General features: G+C 46.7%; 1 protein-coding gene across 3 annotated transcripts in view; it reads left to right on the top strand.

The window, feature by feature from the left end:
* Nucleotides 1-4,771: 4,771 nt before the first annotated feature.
* The window catches only part of LOC111960503 (smoothelin-like protein 2), a 19,910-nt gene continuing 10,085 nt past the window's right edge, over nt 4,772-14,596 (top strand). The window contains exons 1-2 of one of the 3 annotated variants that reach the window (XM_070438016.1): nt 4,772-5,008; nt 5,338-6,168. In XM_070438016.1, coding sequence (XP_070294117.1) covers nt 5,470-6,168 — 699 coding nt within the window. In that variant the 5' untranslated portion in view covers nt 4,772-5,008; nt 5,338-5,469. The remainder of the gene's footprint in view (nt 5,009-5,337; nt 6,169-14,596) is intronic. The other 2 variants (XM_023982513.3, XM_070438014.1) reach the window with 2 other exon arrangements.

Here is a 14,596-nt window from a genome sequence, read left to right as displayed (position 1 = left end):
AAAAGGGTTCCAAATMTTTTTTTTTGTTGCTGTCCCCATATGAGAACCCTTTTTGGTTCCAGGTAGAACTACATGGTACCCAAAATTGTTCTACCTGGAACCAAAAAGGGTTATTCAAAGGGTTATCCTATGGGAACTGCCAAATAACCCTTTAAGGTTCTAGATAGCATCTTTCTCTTTCTCTCTCTCTCTCTCTCTCTCTCTCTCTCTCTCTCTCTCTCTCTCTCTCTCCATCCTCTCTCTCTATCTCGTCTCTCCTCTCTCTCTCTCTCTCCTCTTCCTCTCTCATCTCGCTCTTCTCTCGTCTCTTCTCATTTTCGTCGCTCTTCTCTGTTCTCTCTCTCCTCTCTCGTCCTCTGCTCTCTCTACTCCCTCTTCTCTCGTCTCTTTCTCTCTTCTTGCTCTCTTCTCTCTCTCTCTCTCTCTCTCTCTCTCTCTCTCTCTTGCTCTCTCTTTCTCTCTTTCTTTCTCTCTTTCTCTCTCACTCTCTGTCTTGGCTCCATGTGCACTTAATTACATTTACTTTGATGTGACGATGACATCATCAGCTGCCTGTTATTCTTTTTGGGCTGCAGGGTTCCCATGGAAACTCTGATGTCATCACATCCATGCAGGCTTGTTTTCGGGGAAATCACAGCACAGCCGACATGGGAAAGAGAGAGGGCTTTTGTTTAGGAAGGATCAGCAGGATCAACGGGCTGTCTCTGTGGTCAAAATGCCAGCAGGTATTTTATCTTTTCCCAGGAGACAGGAGAGGCAGCCGGGACATTCCTTCAGTCTCTTCCTCTCTCCCTAGTGAGATTGCTCTGTCCATCCCTCAGTCAGACGTCTGGGGCACGTTCAGTAGGCAAACGTTATGGAACATTGCCGATTAGAAATATCATGAATAGAGCTGACGTGATCCCTTACATATCAGAGAGGCATCTTTGTTCATATAGAGTATTTTGGTCTGAACGTTCCACAATGTTGTGCCGTGCTGAGTGCATGCAGCTCTGGGCCTGTATTCACAAAGCATCTCAGAGTAGGAATGCTGATCTAGCATCTGTTTTGCTTTGTAAATCATAATGAATAAGGGCTCTTGAGTGGCGCAGRGGTCTAAGGCACTGCAGCTCAGTGCTAGAGGCGTCACTACAGACACCCTGGTTTGAATCCAGGCTGTATCACAACCGGCTGTGATTGGGAGTCCCATAGGGAGGCGCACAATTGGCCTAGCGTCATCGGGGGTTTGGCCGGTGTAGGCCATCATTGTAAATAAGAATTTGTTCTTAACTGACTTGCATAGTTAAATAAAGGTTACATACATTTTTTTAAATAAGAGGGGGGACCTGATCCTAGATCAGCACTCCTACCCTGAGACACTTCGTAAATACATGAAGACAAAGAGGTGCTTGCATGGCATTTTCTCTGGCTGAGGAGGGCTTGTCTAGTTCAGAGACGAGTGCTAGCCTCCATGTGGGCACTGGGAGTTTTAACGTGAGGTTGAGTGGAGCGAGAAAGAGAGAGAGTGGACAGACATGTTTGTGTACAGTTTTAATAGTGTAGTGACGCAGCCCTGCTCTGTGGGCAAGCTTCAGCGGTCCTTGTTAATGTTTACAGCTCAAAACCATCAGTTAGAGGGGTGGGGGGAGGAGAAGGGAGGAGAAGTTACAGGGGACATAGGAATGGGGTTTAGCCTGGCACCCTCTGAAGAGATGAATAATGTTGACACTACACGCCAATTACTATACTTACTAACTTKAAATACGTAAACATAAATGATACTGTAGATCGATCTTTATACTATGACCACTGATAGCTAACGAGCAGCAGTAGTTCCGGTGCTTGGGGTTTTTCTGTCACTGGTTATTTGGTTTTGCTGGTGTTAGCATCTTTCGAATTTCAGAAGGTGGAGGGGACAGAAGACTTTCCCGCAAAGAGAGAGGGCGGAGCTCCTCATTCCGGTTCCGCTCCTCGTTCTAGCATCTCTTAATCTCTTCTTTTAACACAAATGGATCCAGAACTTAATTGAGCAGCTGCCGAATTACCTGAGACTCTAGTTATGGGTTAGCCCGAGGTTATTACTAACTTAATGAATCGACCGTTGTGATAATATGTTGACTGATACATTGACGTGGTGATGTCAAGAATAGAATAAGCAAAGGTACTGTCGAAACTGACCTGCTTCCAGTACTCTGAGGTCAGAGATCATCATACTTTACCCCTCAAAACTCACAACCTCTTTCCTCTGTCCTCTCTCACTGATCCCCAGACTGACATGGAATCGAAATCTCGACTATTTCCGCTCATGCTACTGAATCCATGTGACGTTTCACTATTGTTTCACTAATAGTGTGGACTCGGTTAGGATTCCAAGGCTAACTGAAACTCTGTATAAGACAGGGTGCAGCACAGACAGTATCTCTGGATCCCACTGTCTGGATAGCATCACCAAGAGTTGGTCATGAATGACACACATTATACGGCAAGTGTCATCATGTCATATGGGGCCCAACACGATTCCCTGAAATGAAGCCAGCGCAGACTGTAGGAACAGGCGTGTGACTATGCATGCGTCACGTTTTTTTTGTTGTGTCTCTCTGACTTCCTGCTTTTGTCTCACTACTACTGGATTGCGCAATACCTAACCTAAGCTGGTTATCGCTATCGGGGATCTCGGTTTTACATCAAAGAGCCCTTTCTTCAGCAGCCCGGTGAGGTCCAGAGCTGAACCACAAACATCCGTGAGTTCATTTCGTCAAGCGCCACGCACCACTCGCAATGACTTCATTGGGCCCCTCTCTCTCCATACTACAATGATACGGCTGAAAGCAGGCAGAAGCACAGCAGACTAGAGGGTTAGGGGGATTCGGGTACGATAACAAACACTTGTCGTGGATAAGCAGAGCACAACAGAGTTTGTGAACTCACCTGGTCCGTCCCACTAATCACGTCTGACATTTACGACCTGAGCAGAGCCGAGCGGCGCTGCCACAGGGCTGACGTCACCCCAGGAGCWCAGTCATATTTAGTCATTATGAAAACACTGCAAGAAACAGCTGCTCTTGGCCCAGCGACTCAGGGAATGAGAGACATTGTTTGGAGAATGGCAAGTGGATTTTGCTCATCAAATCAAATCAAATCAAATGTTATTTGTCAAATGCGCCGAATACAACAGGTATAGACCTTAAAGTGAAATGCTTACTTACAAGCCCTTAACCAACAATGCTTTAAGAAGTTAAGAAAAAAAAGTGTTAAGTTAAAAATAGAAAAGAAGAAAATAGAAAATGAAAGTAACAAATAATTAAACAGCAGCTGTAAAATAATAAGTGAGGCTATATACAGTAAGTACCGGTACAGACTTAATGTGCGGGGGCACTGGTTGGTTGAGGTAATTGAGGTAATATGTACATGTAAGTAGAGTTAAAGTGACTATGCATAAATTATAAACAGAGAGTAGCAGCAGCGTAAAAGAGGGGTCTGGGTAGCCTTTTGATTAGCTGTTCAGGAGTCTTATGGCTTGGGGGTGGAAGCTGTTAAGAAGCCTTTTGGACCTCGACTTGGCGCTCTGGTAACGCTTGCCGTGCAAAGCAGCCCACTAATTCATTTTAAAGGATCGGTGAAGTAAATGTATTTGCCATGATTTATCCAGATATTCAATTAACACACATTGACAGAACAGGAGTTGTTGGGAGTTCTCTTCTTTCTCACCCCTGCAGATCTAGCCTGGTTAAAGCACCCTGAATGCAGCACTCAAATGAAACAATGGTGAGCACCGCATTCAGTCTGGTTTAACCAGGCTACAGTAGACTGTGGTTCCTGTGGTGGCTGGTTGTTGTGTCTCAGCCAAGCAGACTTACATAAGACCTTGGGTATGAGGGAGGGAGGGAATTACGGATGGAGGGATGTCCAGGGTGGACAGTCAGTCTGCCATCGTAAATCACCCCCCTCCCAAGCCACCTCTCCAACCCCCTGTGTTTACAGTAAACAGTGGGGTGGAATGTAAAGTTATTTGTGTCTGTTCGTCTGCTCTCATTGTGATGGTGGTGCAGGYCAGTGTTAGTCCCAGCCACCCATCCAACCATCCCAGCCAGACCCCCACTCACTCACTCTCCAATCTGATATGGAATGTTTGCTCTGCTAGGGTCCTGTTACGCGGGGGAGGGGAAGAGAAGAGGGGTGCAGCCCTACCCTTCACTCACCAGGCTCAAACCCAGCTACCCACTTTGACAATACAATTTTAGCAATAATTGTTCACATCACAATACAACTATACAATGGAATACTGACAGACAGGCATTTTCCACTACTTGGATGTTCTGTTTCACAGATTACCTGAAGTCAATCATTATCTTCCCCGTCAATCTCTCTCTCATTAAATGTAATCTCACAAGTTTATTTGTCCTGTCTTATCTCTCTTATCTTGTCCACCCACCTATAATAATACAATTAGAGAGAAAGAGAGAGGGAGGGAAAAGACAGAGGCATGGGGGGGAAGAAAGCGTCAGTTTCCCCCCTGATGTATGACAGCACTGCTAAAAGAGGGAGACAGCCGGCGGGATTGACAAGACTTGGAACCGAAAGAAATTAGATCAGAGAGAGAAAGATGGAGAGAGAGAGAATGCTGCTTGAACGTCCTGCTGTTAAAAGTTCACTCAGTGAGAGAATGACACAAATACACTAGGAGGAGGAGGAGGAGGAGGAGGAGGAGGAGGAGGAGGAGGAGGAGAACGAGAGGTGGGAAAGGCAACATCAACACAGATGATTCCTTCCAACAGTTCACCGAGTGCTGGGAGGGATAAAGAGGAAATCTAGCCCGCCTCCGTCTCTCTCTCTCCCTCCTTCTCACTTTCCCTCCCTCCTCTCTCCTCTGTATGCCTGCTCCCTCCCCCTGACCAGTGGAGAAGAGGGAGATTAACCTGAGTGAGTGTGTGAGAGAGAGGAGTGTTTTAAAGCAGTGTGCCGGGCAGAGCAGAGCAGACATTCATAGCTGGCCAGCGCTGAGGGGGAATACTATATTGGAGCTCGAGAGGTGAACTTACGTATGGGTTACTACTATCTCTATCTGTCTCTGTCTCTCTCTGTCTCTGTCTGTCTGTCTCTGTCTGTCTCTGTCTGTCTCTGTCTGTCTCTGTCTGTCTGTCTGTCTGTCTGTCTGTCTGTCTGTCTGTCTGTCTGTCTGTCTGTCTGTCTGTCTGTCTGTCTGTCTGTCTCTCTCAGACACACACACACACACTGTACTCACGAAAACTAAGTTACAATTACCTCACTGGTTTAATTCTCAACAGCCTTGTCACATGCCTGGCTTCAACACAGATTGTATCTTTTTACTTTTCTCCTGATTCACTTCACGTCATTCAGAGTCTGTCATGTTTGAATAGTGTTTGCTTTTCGAGAGACCTCAGTATGGTCATTCGGTGTGTCGGAGCAGCCTGATAAATGTGAGCTTTGACTCGGCAGGATAGTGGACACTGACGGTTCAGTGTGGGGCGCATGGGACCTGACGGTTCAACTGCAGCTGACAAGACTGACTCCTCCCCAATCTCCATTCAAAGTGTGTGTGTCTGGGACACTCAGACAGGAGGAGGGAGCAGCCCCAGAGAGAGCAGAGAAGACCCAGTAAGGAACACAGCGACTGGAGGCAGTGCAGCAGAGATGGACGCAGGTCCTCTGACAGCCGAGGGAGAGGGCTCCTCTCCGGAGGGCGAGACGGTGTGCTCCGCGCTCGCCCGCTACGAGGCCACACTGAGGGATGCCGTGCGTGAGATCCACGTGGACGTAAGCGCCTTCAAGCAGGGCGTGGAGCGCCGTCTAGTGGAGGCGACGGCCCACGCCAGCGATGGCCCCCTAGGCCTGGCTGTGGCCCAGCTGCAGCAGGAGAACCGGCAGCTCCGGAGCCAGCTGGAGGCCCTTAAACATCAGGTGGAGCTCCTCACTGGGATAATGTGCGACAGAGGCGCCCTGATGACCAACAACAACAACAACCAGCACCAGCCAGCGTCCTTCCAGGCCCAGACACACAGCAGCAGCCAGGGGAGGGCGAGCCCCCAGTCCCCCTCCACATCCCCCACCTGCCCTGCTGGTGGCCCCAGTATGGGAGCCCTGACCGGGTCAGCCTTGGGCTCGGCCTCCAGCCCCACTGCCACCCGCTTCTCCAGCCGAGCTACCTTCGCTGTGTCCAGCAAGACTAACGTGAGTTTTATTAAATATTTTTAATTATTTCACCTTTATTTAACCAGGTAGACCAGTTGAGAACAAGTTCTCATTTACAACTGCGACCTGGCCAAGATAAATCAAAGCAGTGTGACAAAAACACAGTTACACATGGGCTAAACAAACATACAGTCAATAACACAATAGAAAAATCTGTATACAGTGTGGGCAAATGAAGCAWGGAGGTAAGGCAATAAATACGCCAATAGTGGTGAAGTAATTACAATTTAGCAATTTACACTGGAGTGATATGTGCAGATGAGGATGTGCAGGTAGAAATACTGGTGTGCAAAAGAAAAACTAAAACAAATATGGGGATGAGGAAGGTAGTTGGTTGGATGGGCTATTTACAGATGGGCTGTGTACAGCTGCAGCGATCGGTAAGCTGCTCTGACAGCTGACGCTTAAAGTTAGTGAGGGASATATAAGTCTCCAACTTCAGTGATTTTTGCAATTCATTCCAGTCATTGGCAGCAGAGAACTGGAAGGAAAGGCGGCCAAAGAGGTGTTGACTTTGGGGGTGACCAGTGAAATATACCTGCTGGAGCGCAAGTGAGCTGAGATAAGGCGGAGCTTTACCTAGCAAAGGCTTATAGATGACCTGGAGCCAGTGGGTTTGGCGACGAATATGTAGCGAGGACGAGCCAACGAGAGCATACAGGTCGCAGTGTTGGGTAGTATATGGGGCTTTGGTGACAAAACAGATGGCACTGTGATAGACTGTATCCAATTTGCTGAGTAGAGTGTTGGAGGCTATTTTGTAAATGACATCGCCGAAGTCAAGGATCGGTAGGATAGTCAGTTTTACGAGGGTATGTTTGGCAGCATGAGTGAAGGAGGCTTTGTTGCGAAATAGGAAGCCGATTCTACATTTAACTTTGGATTGGAGATGTTTAATATGAGTCTGGAAGGAGAGTTTACAGTCTAGCCAGACACCTAGGTAGTTATAGTTGTCCACATATTCTAAGTCAGAACCGTCCAGAGTAGTGATGCTAGTCGGGAGGGCGGGTGCGGGCAGCGAACGGTTGAAGAGCATGCATTTAGTTTTACTTATTTAAGAGCAGTTGGAGGCAACGGAAGGAGTGTTGTATGTGTTGAAGCTCGTTTGGAGGTTTGCTAACACAGTGTCCAAAGAAGGGCCAGATGTATACAGAATGGTGTCGTCTGTGTAAGGTGGGTCAAATAATCACCCGCAGCAAGAGCGACATCATTGATATATACAGAGAAGAGAGTCGGCCGAGATTGACCCTGTGGCACCCCCATAGAGACTACCAGAGGTCCGGACAACAGGCCCTCCGATTTGACACACTGAACTCTATCTGAGAAGTGGTCATTCAGCTTTATACACTGGGGAGACTGGGTTGGGGTTATGGCGAACATAGAGATACATTAGAGCAGTAGACTATGTTGTGAACCTCCAGTTATCTAATGAAAGGGTTGTATTTAATTCTGTGGTGGTGACAGTATGTGGTTCTGAGAGACTGTCAAGATTGTGCAATGATTCATCCAGACTCCAGAGTGTGTTTATACTAAATCATGATATTGGGGGTTGAATAGACTTTCTTGGCCACTTCACTGAGATGATGTCAGAGCTTTGACAGCGGTGGGGAAACTCGGGTCATATTCAACTTAATATTTAAACACGCGAGCGGAGTAGATACCAGATGAAAGCAATCAGGATCATTTCCCATCGTTGAACATTTTTGGTCGAAGTAATTGCTTATTTTAATGTCCGTCCAGCCTCTGCAGTCTGAGAAAGAAGCTGTTCTTGTAGCGTTAGATCTTCTCTTTCCTGAGAGTGATAGATCCTCGGAAGAATATACCTCTCCCTTTCTCTCTCTCTTTCTCTCTCTCTCTCTCTCTCTCTCTCTCTCTCTCTCTCTCTCTCTCTCTCATGAATGGTTCTTTTGCGCTCATATACTGCTATCATGCTGCTGACAACATGTTGCTCGAGAATCTTCTCCCACTATTCTCTTTGTTGAGTGGCACCACAGCTTGCGCAACCTTTTTTGAATGGATTCAATCGTGTCCTTCAGTTTTACGAGCAACAATAAACACAGTACATTGTTTCTCACTTACCCCTATCCAGACATTCATTGGGACATTTGACTAATATGAGGGATTGAAAGACAAAACACGTGTACTTTGTTACAGTTGACGAAATGCTAACGCTGTCTATGTTGGTCAGTTCTAAGGTCCAGTACAGTTTGACACTTGTTGATGAGGTTTGGGTGGGAACTCAGTGATAAGTCTGGGAAAGTTACCCTCTTAGTCCTTGGTGTATTGTAAACCACAGTAGTGTCTGTTTGAAAAGTCTGAGGTTTCTCTTGACTGTATCCCAACACAAGGCCCTAAGGCTATGCTGCTTTGGAAACTACAAAGGTAACATTCACCCTTTTATAAGGTCAATATTCAGATTTCCTCTTTATTTGATTCCAAATCATTCCTCTCGGCTCTGAGGTTCTTTGTTGTGTCTTGGTTGTAAACTCACAGCAGCTTTCTGCAAACTAACCCTTGACGGTCTGGCACGGATGTTGACTGTTAACTGTGACTGCTCACCCACAGCCGTAGACGCAACAAACACACACACACGTACACAGCATGTATGCAAATGACTGATGTCATGCACCTCATCTTAACAAAGTATGTTGTAAAGCATCTGAGGATTCTTATCTGATGTAAATATGTCGGTTCGTATGAAACAGAGGTTCTTTGTTTCTCATAACAGATTGTTGGAGAGCCCCCTTTTTGTGGCCAAAACTTTTTTCTTCAAATTTCCCAACAACCAGACAGATTGGATCATAATACTGTAGAAAACTAATGTGAGTTCCTCATCTATTGATCCAATTCATTCATTCTAGTGAATATTTACATGTACCCGGAACTCAACAGGGAGACACTATCCTATTCAGATTTCCCCTACAGCCCCATCAACACCTTTCAGCTTCAATGGCCATGTCTACACTTGACACTTACATGCGACTTCTGCTATCAGAGTACGAAGATTGGATTGAAAAGACAGGTCTAGACGCAGAAAAGTCGCATTAAGGTCGGATTGTGTTCAGATCTCCCTAACCACCTCAGGAGGTGGTCAGGGAAGCATTGTGTGCGGATTTCTCCTCGGTCTGAATGCAACCAGGCTACTGAAAGCGCATACAGTGGGCGACGTCATCAGCTCTCCACCCACAAGTCTCCAGYAAAGAGCACACTTTTTCATTAAACGTTGGAGGAAATACATTCCTAGCATGTGAGAAACGTGTTTGCTGGTAACAGTTTAACTTTCATCCGTTCCCTCGCTCGAACCAGGGACCCTCTGCACACATCAACAACAGTCACCCACGAAGCATCATTACCCATCGCGCCACAAAAGCCGCGGCCCTTGCAGAGCAAGGGGAACAACTACTTCAGGTCTCAGAGCGAGTGACGTCACCCGATTGAAACACTATTAGCGCGCACCACCGCTAACTAGCTAGCCATTTCACATCGGTTACACTGGCCTCATAAATGCTAGCCAGCTAGCTTATTTAGAAAAAACTATATTTTTGTTTGCTAGAGTTATGCTAACATGTTTGCCATCTCTTTAGCTTTGCTAGTTAGCATGCTGGCTAGTTTGAGGTTAGCTGGCAAGTTAGCTTCAGTAGTTGGCTACTGCCATCAAGTTGTTGTTGTTGTGTAATCAGATTTAGCCTGTTCCACCGTTTGCAGAATGCTAACTGCATTTGAATATAGTGTGGGAAAAGGGAATCCGGACACAATGTGGACACAGTAGACACATTTAAATGTAGGTGTAGACGTGTTTGGAATTCCATGACCAGAACTCCATGATSAGAATACAAAAGCTGCATGAACTGTCAAGTCTAGACACAGCCAATGAGAGATAGAGAAAGACTGTACAGTATGTTGACTTCGTAAAGACCGATGGGGCTGTTTCAGCAGGTCTGAGGGAGGGAGCCGATTGCGCTAAGGACCTCCAGGCACATCTGAAGATGGTTTTGCAGCCCTGGAGTTAAGCGTCACCCCACTGAGAGAGCACAGCCAATTGGGATGTGTGCGGGCCTGCACTTTCACTATAGGGTTGGTTACAGTACATCCCCACTGGGTGCTTGACTGTGCCTTGGACACCTGACACTCTGATGCAGATAGATATGAGTCTCTTTCTCTCTCCTCTCAATCTCTTTCCTTTTTTTTTCTCTAACTTCCCACCTCTCGTTCCCTCCCTATTTTTCTCTCTCTTTTTACTCGCTTCCTCTCTCTCTCTTTTTACTCCCTCCCTCTCTCTCTCTCTCTCTCTCTCTCTCTTTTCTCTCTCTCTATAGAGCCCTCTGGTCCTGACTGGGCCGTGTTTTTATGCAGTCTTACGTGGCTGAGCACAGTTCATCAGAAGTTCCCCTCGGTCCCTTTGAGCACACACCAGCTCCCCCAGAGTCTGAGGAGGACAGGTAGTGGGTTTCACTGGGATAATTTGATACTTCTCTCAATAGAGAAACTATGAGCCTCTACCACTGTGCTGGTCAAGGCTGCTGCTCTGACAATACTAGACAGGAATCCTCCTCCTCCCTCCTACTGCTCATCCTCCACAGCCACCTACGTCCGRCAGTCTGTCCGGTCTCTGCCGAGGAGTCACACAATGCTGCCTGTCGCCAATTACTCCACCATAGCTGCTGTCTGAAAGGGCTATTGTGTCGACATTCTGCCTCATTTGAAGTACATTGACCYAGGAGGGGATTAAGAGGAGAGGGTCACCCAGGACCCAGCCATCCCCAGACTCCACACTCTGGGCTTCAGGAATGAGTCAGGGCCCCCTCCAACACRCCCCCTTCCTCCCCTCCTCTCACAGACCTCCTCTTCACCTCTGCTCCACTTGTAGCATGCGTCAGAATTCACTCAAGTACTCTCAGACACAGGCATGCTTTCACAGACAGACCACACCTGCATACCTCCAACCTCACGTTCGCTACATTCCTCGGTGTACTCCCGTTGAGGAGAAGAAAAGATGAAGATGATAGATGAAGATGATCTGGATCGATTCCACCCAGGTCACAATGTTATCTTTGACAGTTAACGTAACTACATAACACAGGACCACAGTGTGAATCCTTAGGTACCTCACTGTCCTGCCCTGGGCTGGGTTGTGTTCATGGGGGCTGTGTGTGTGTGTGCGTGCCTGGTTACGTACGTGCGTGCGCGTGTGTGTGTGTGTGTCTTCTCTCAGACTGAGGCATCTTCAGGGCATGTGAACCGACGGACTGGGGCGGACGTGTGTGTGTGAGACTTTATCAGTGGAAACTACGTCAGAGCACGCTCACACTGTCACCGCAGACACAGACACACACCGCGAACGTACTGTACAAACAACCCCCACTGCGTCCTGCCCTCAACACACCTCCAACGGTAGGATCCCATTGCGTACACTAAACACACACATACTATTATACAGTACACATGGAGAGGACTTCTAAAGAGGAGCTGAGGTTTTATTATCAAAACCCCTCAAATCAGCTGAAAGCCAACGCTCCCTGTCACTGCTACACGTAAAATCCCCCCCCCCCCCCCCCACACCCCACACTCATAATTCTCCCTCATCTTATTCCCTCCCCTCTCCCTATAAAACTTGTCCCCCGCTATTAACATTACTCAACCACCGTCTTCTGCACTGCTGCTCAAACATGCAACCCCCCCCCCCCCCCCACACACACACACACACAATACACCAGCATCATATACTCTCTCCGCTCCCTACAATACAGGACCCCCGCTATTAACATTACTCAACCACCGTCTTCTGCACTGCTGCTCAAACATGCAATTACTAACAGACTGCTTGGTTTACCTTGCAGTGCCATAGGTGCGTGTGTTCGTCACAGTCTAGTATAGTCTGATGGATAGATTGTATGAATGGGGGGGGGGGGGGAAGCATTCATCCTGCTCCAAACCAAATGACTGTTTGTGATGGTTGGCTCACGATGTGCACGTATGCACACAGCAGTGGAGGCTGCTYAGGGGAGGACGGCTCATAATAATGGCTGGAACGGAGCAAATGGAATGGCATCAAACACATGGTAAKCATGGTAAACATGGCTCTTGACCTTCGCCTCTCCCGAGGTCCGTACGGGAGTTGCAGCGATGGGACAAGACTGTAACTACCAGTTGGGGAAAAAAAGGGGTAAAAGTAGCAGATCTCTCCACTCGGGCCGTTAAAGGCGAGAAACATGATGGGAGCAACTCAGCAACATCAAACAGCTCCACCTCCGCTTCTTTTTCACTATTAAAATGGTCACATTCTCAGAATATGTCTTTTGAGCTTAATTAGAATGGTATATGCCTTTTTGTTTTACGTGCCTGAGTTGGAAGTTTCTATCACAAGTCTTTCAAGAGCACTTCAAATCTTTGTGTGCGTGTGCTTGTGTGTGTGGGTCTGTGTGTGTGGGTCAGTGTGTGTGGGTCTGTGTGTGTGTGTGTGTGTGTGTTTGTGTGTGTGTGTGTATCCCCATGATAAATACGCTTGACATTTACAGCACAGCCACAGAGACTCCCCTCCCAAATTCATAGCTCTCTCACAATGGAACAGGGTCTTTTATTCTCTGCCTCTCTGTGTGTCCCCTGCCTTGGCCAGGCCATCCAGCCCAGAGCTCCAGATTCCTGGCACAAACCCCTCAGCATGGCTATTAATACAGTGGAGCTCAGCCTGAGAGAGAGAGAGACGTACATTTCCTCAGTGAAAACAATGTACTGAGCAAATGTCAAATTGGCTTTTTACCAAATTACCATACGACAGACGACGTATTCACCCTGCACACCCTATTTGACAAACAAACAAACCAAAACAAAGGCAAAGTCTTCTTCTGCTTTGTTGATTTCCAAAATGCTTTCGACTCAATTTGGCATGAGGGTCTGCTATASAAATTGATGGAAAGTGGTGTTGGGGGAAAAACATACAACATTATAAAATCCATGTACACAAACAACAAGTGTGCGGTTAAAATTGGCKAAAAACACACACATTTCTTTCCACAGGGCCGTGGGGTGAGACAGGGATGCAGCTTAAGCCCCACCCTCTTCAACATATATAGCAACGAATTGGCGAGGGCACTAGAACAGTCTGCAGCACTCGGCCTCAGCCTACTAGAGTCTGAAGTCAAATGTCTACTGTTTGCTGATGATCTGGTGCTTCTGTCCCCAACCAAGGAGGCCCTACAGCAGCACCTAGATCTTCTGCACAGATTCTGTCAGACCTGGGCCCTGACAGTAAATCTCAGTAAGACACAAATAATGGTGTTCCAAAAAAAGGTCCAGTTGCTAAGACCACAAATACAAATTCCATCTAGACATCTATACATACCTCGGCCTAAACATCAGCACCACAGGTAACTTCCACAAAGCTGTGAACGAGCTGAGAGACAAGGCAAGAAGGGCCTTCTATGCCATCAAATGGAACATAACATTTGACATACCAATTAAGACCTGGCTAAAAATACTTGAATCAGTTATAGAACCCATTGCCCTTTATGGTTGTGAGGTCTGGGTCCGCTCACCAAGCAAGAATTCACAAAATGGGACAAACACCAAATTGAGACTGCATGCAGAATTCTGCAAAAAAATCCTCAGTGTACAACGTAAAAACCCCAAATAATGCATGCAGAGCAGAATTAGGCGATATCCGCAAATTATTCAAATCCAGAAAAAGAGCCGTTAAATTATACAACACCTAAAAGGAAGCGATTCCCAAACCTTCCATAACAAAGCCATCACCTACAAAGAGATGAACCTGGAGAAGAGTCCCCTAAGCAAGCTGGTCCTGGGGCTCTGTTCACAAACAGACCCCACAGAGCCCCAGGACAGCAACACCATTAGACCCAACCAAATCATGAGAAAACAAAACAGATTAATTACTTGACACATTGGAAAGAATTAATAAAAAAACGGAGCAAACTAGAATACTATTTGGCCCTAAACAGAGAGTACACAGTGGCAGAATACCTGACCACTGTGACTGACCCAACTTAAGGAAAGCTTTGGACTATGTAACAGACTGTGAACATAGCCTTGCTATTGAGAAAGGCGCCGTTGGCAGACCTGGCTCTCAGAGAAGACAGGCTATGTGTACACTGCCCACAAATGAGGTGGAAACTAAGCCAATGCCAAATGTATGATCATATTAGAGACACATATTCCCTCCGATTACCACAGATACACAAAGAATTCAAAAAACAAAAACAAATTTTGATCAAACTCCCATATATATATTGGGGAGTTTATCGAGAGAGAGAGAGAGAATAAAAGAATAATAAACAGAGAATATGAATTGGCTGAATATCTCTACTCTGTCAGAGATACGAAGCAGAGACAGATCCTTACCAAGTACAGCTGAGTGACCACCGATTGGCAATAGAAAACGCGCAGAACCCAT

Source organism: Salvelinus sp. IW2-2015, linkage group LG4p (genome assembly GCF_002910315.2).
Source record: "Salvelinus sp. IW2-2015 linkage group LG4p, ASM291031v2, whole genome shotgun sequence".
Lineage (NCBI taxonomy): Eukaryota > Metazoa > Chordata > Actinopteri > Salmoniformes > Salmonidae > Salvelinus > Salvelinus sp. IW2-2015.
Note: the sequence above shows the minus strand (reverse complement) of the source record. Positions and strands in the feature narration are given on the sequence as shown.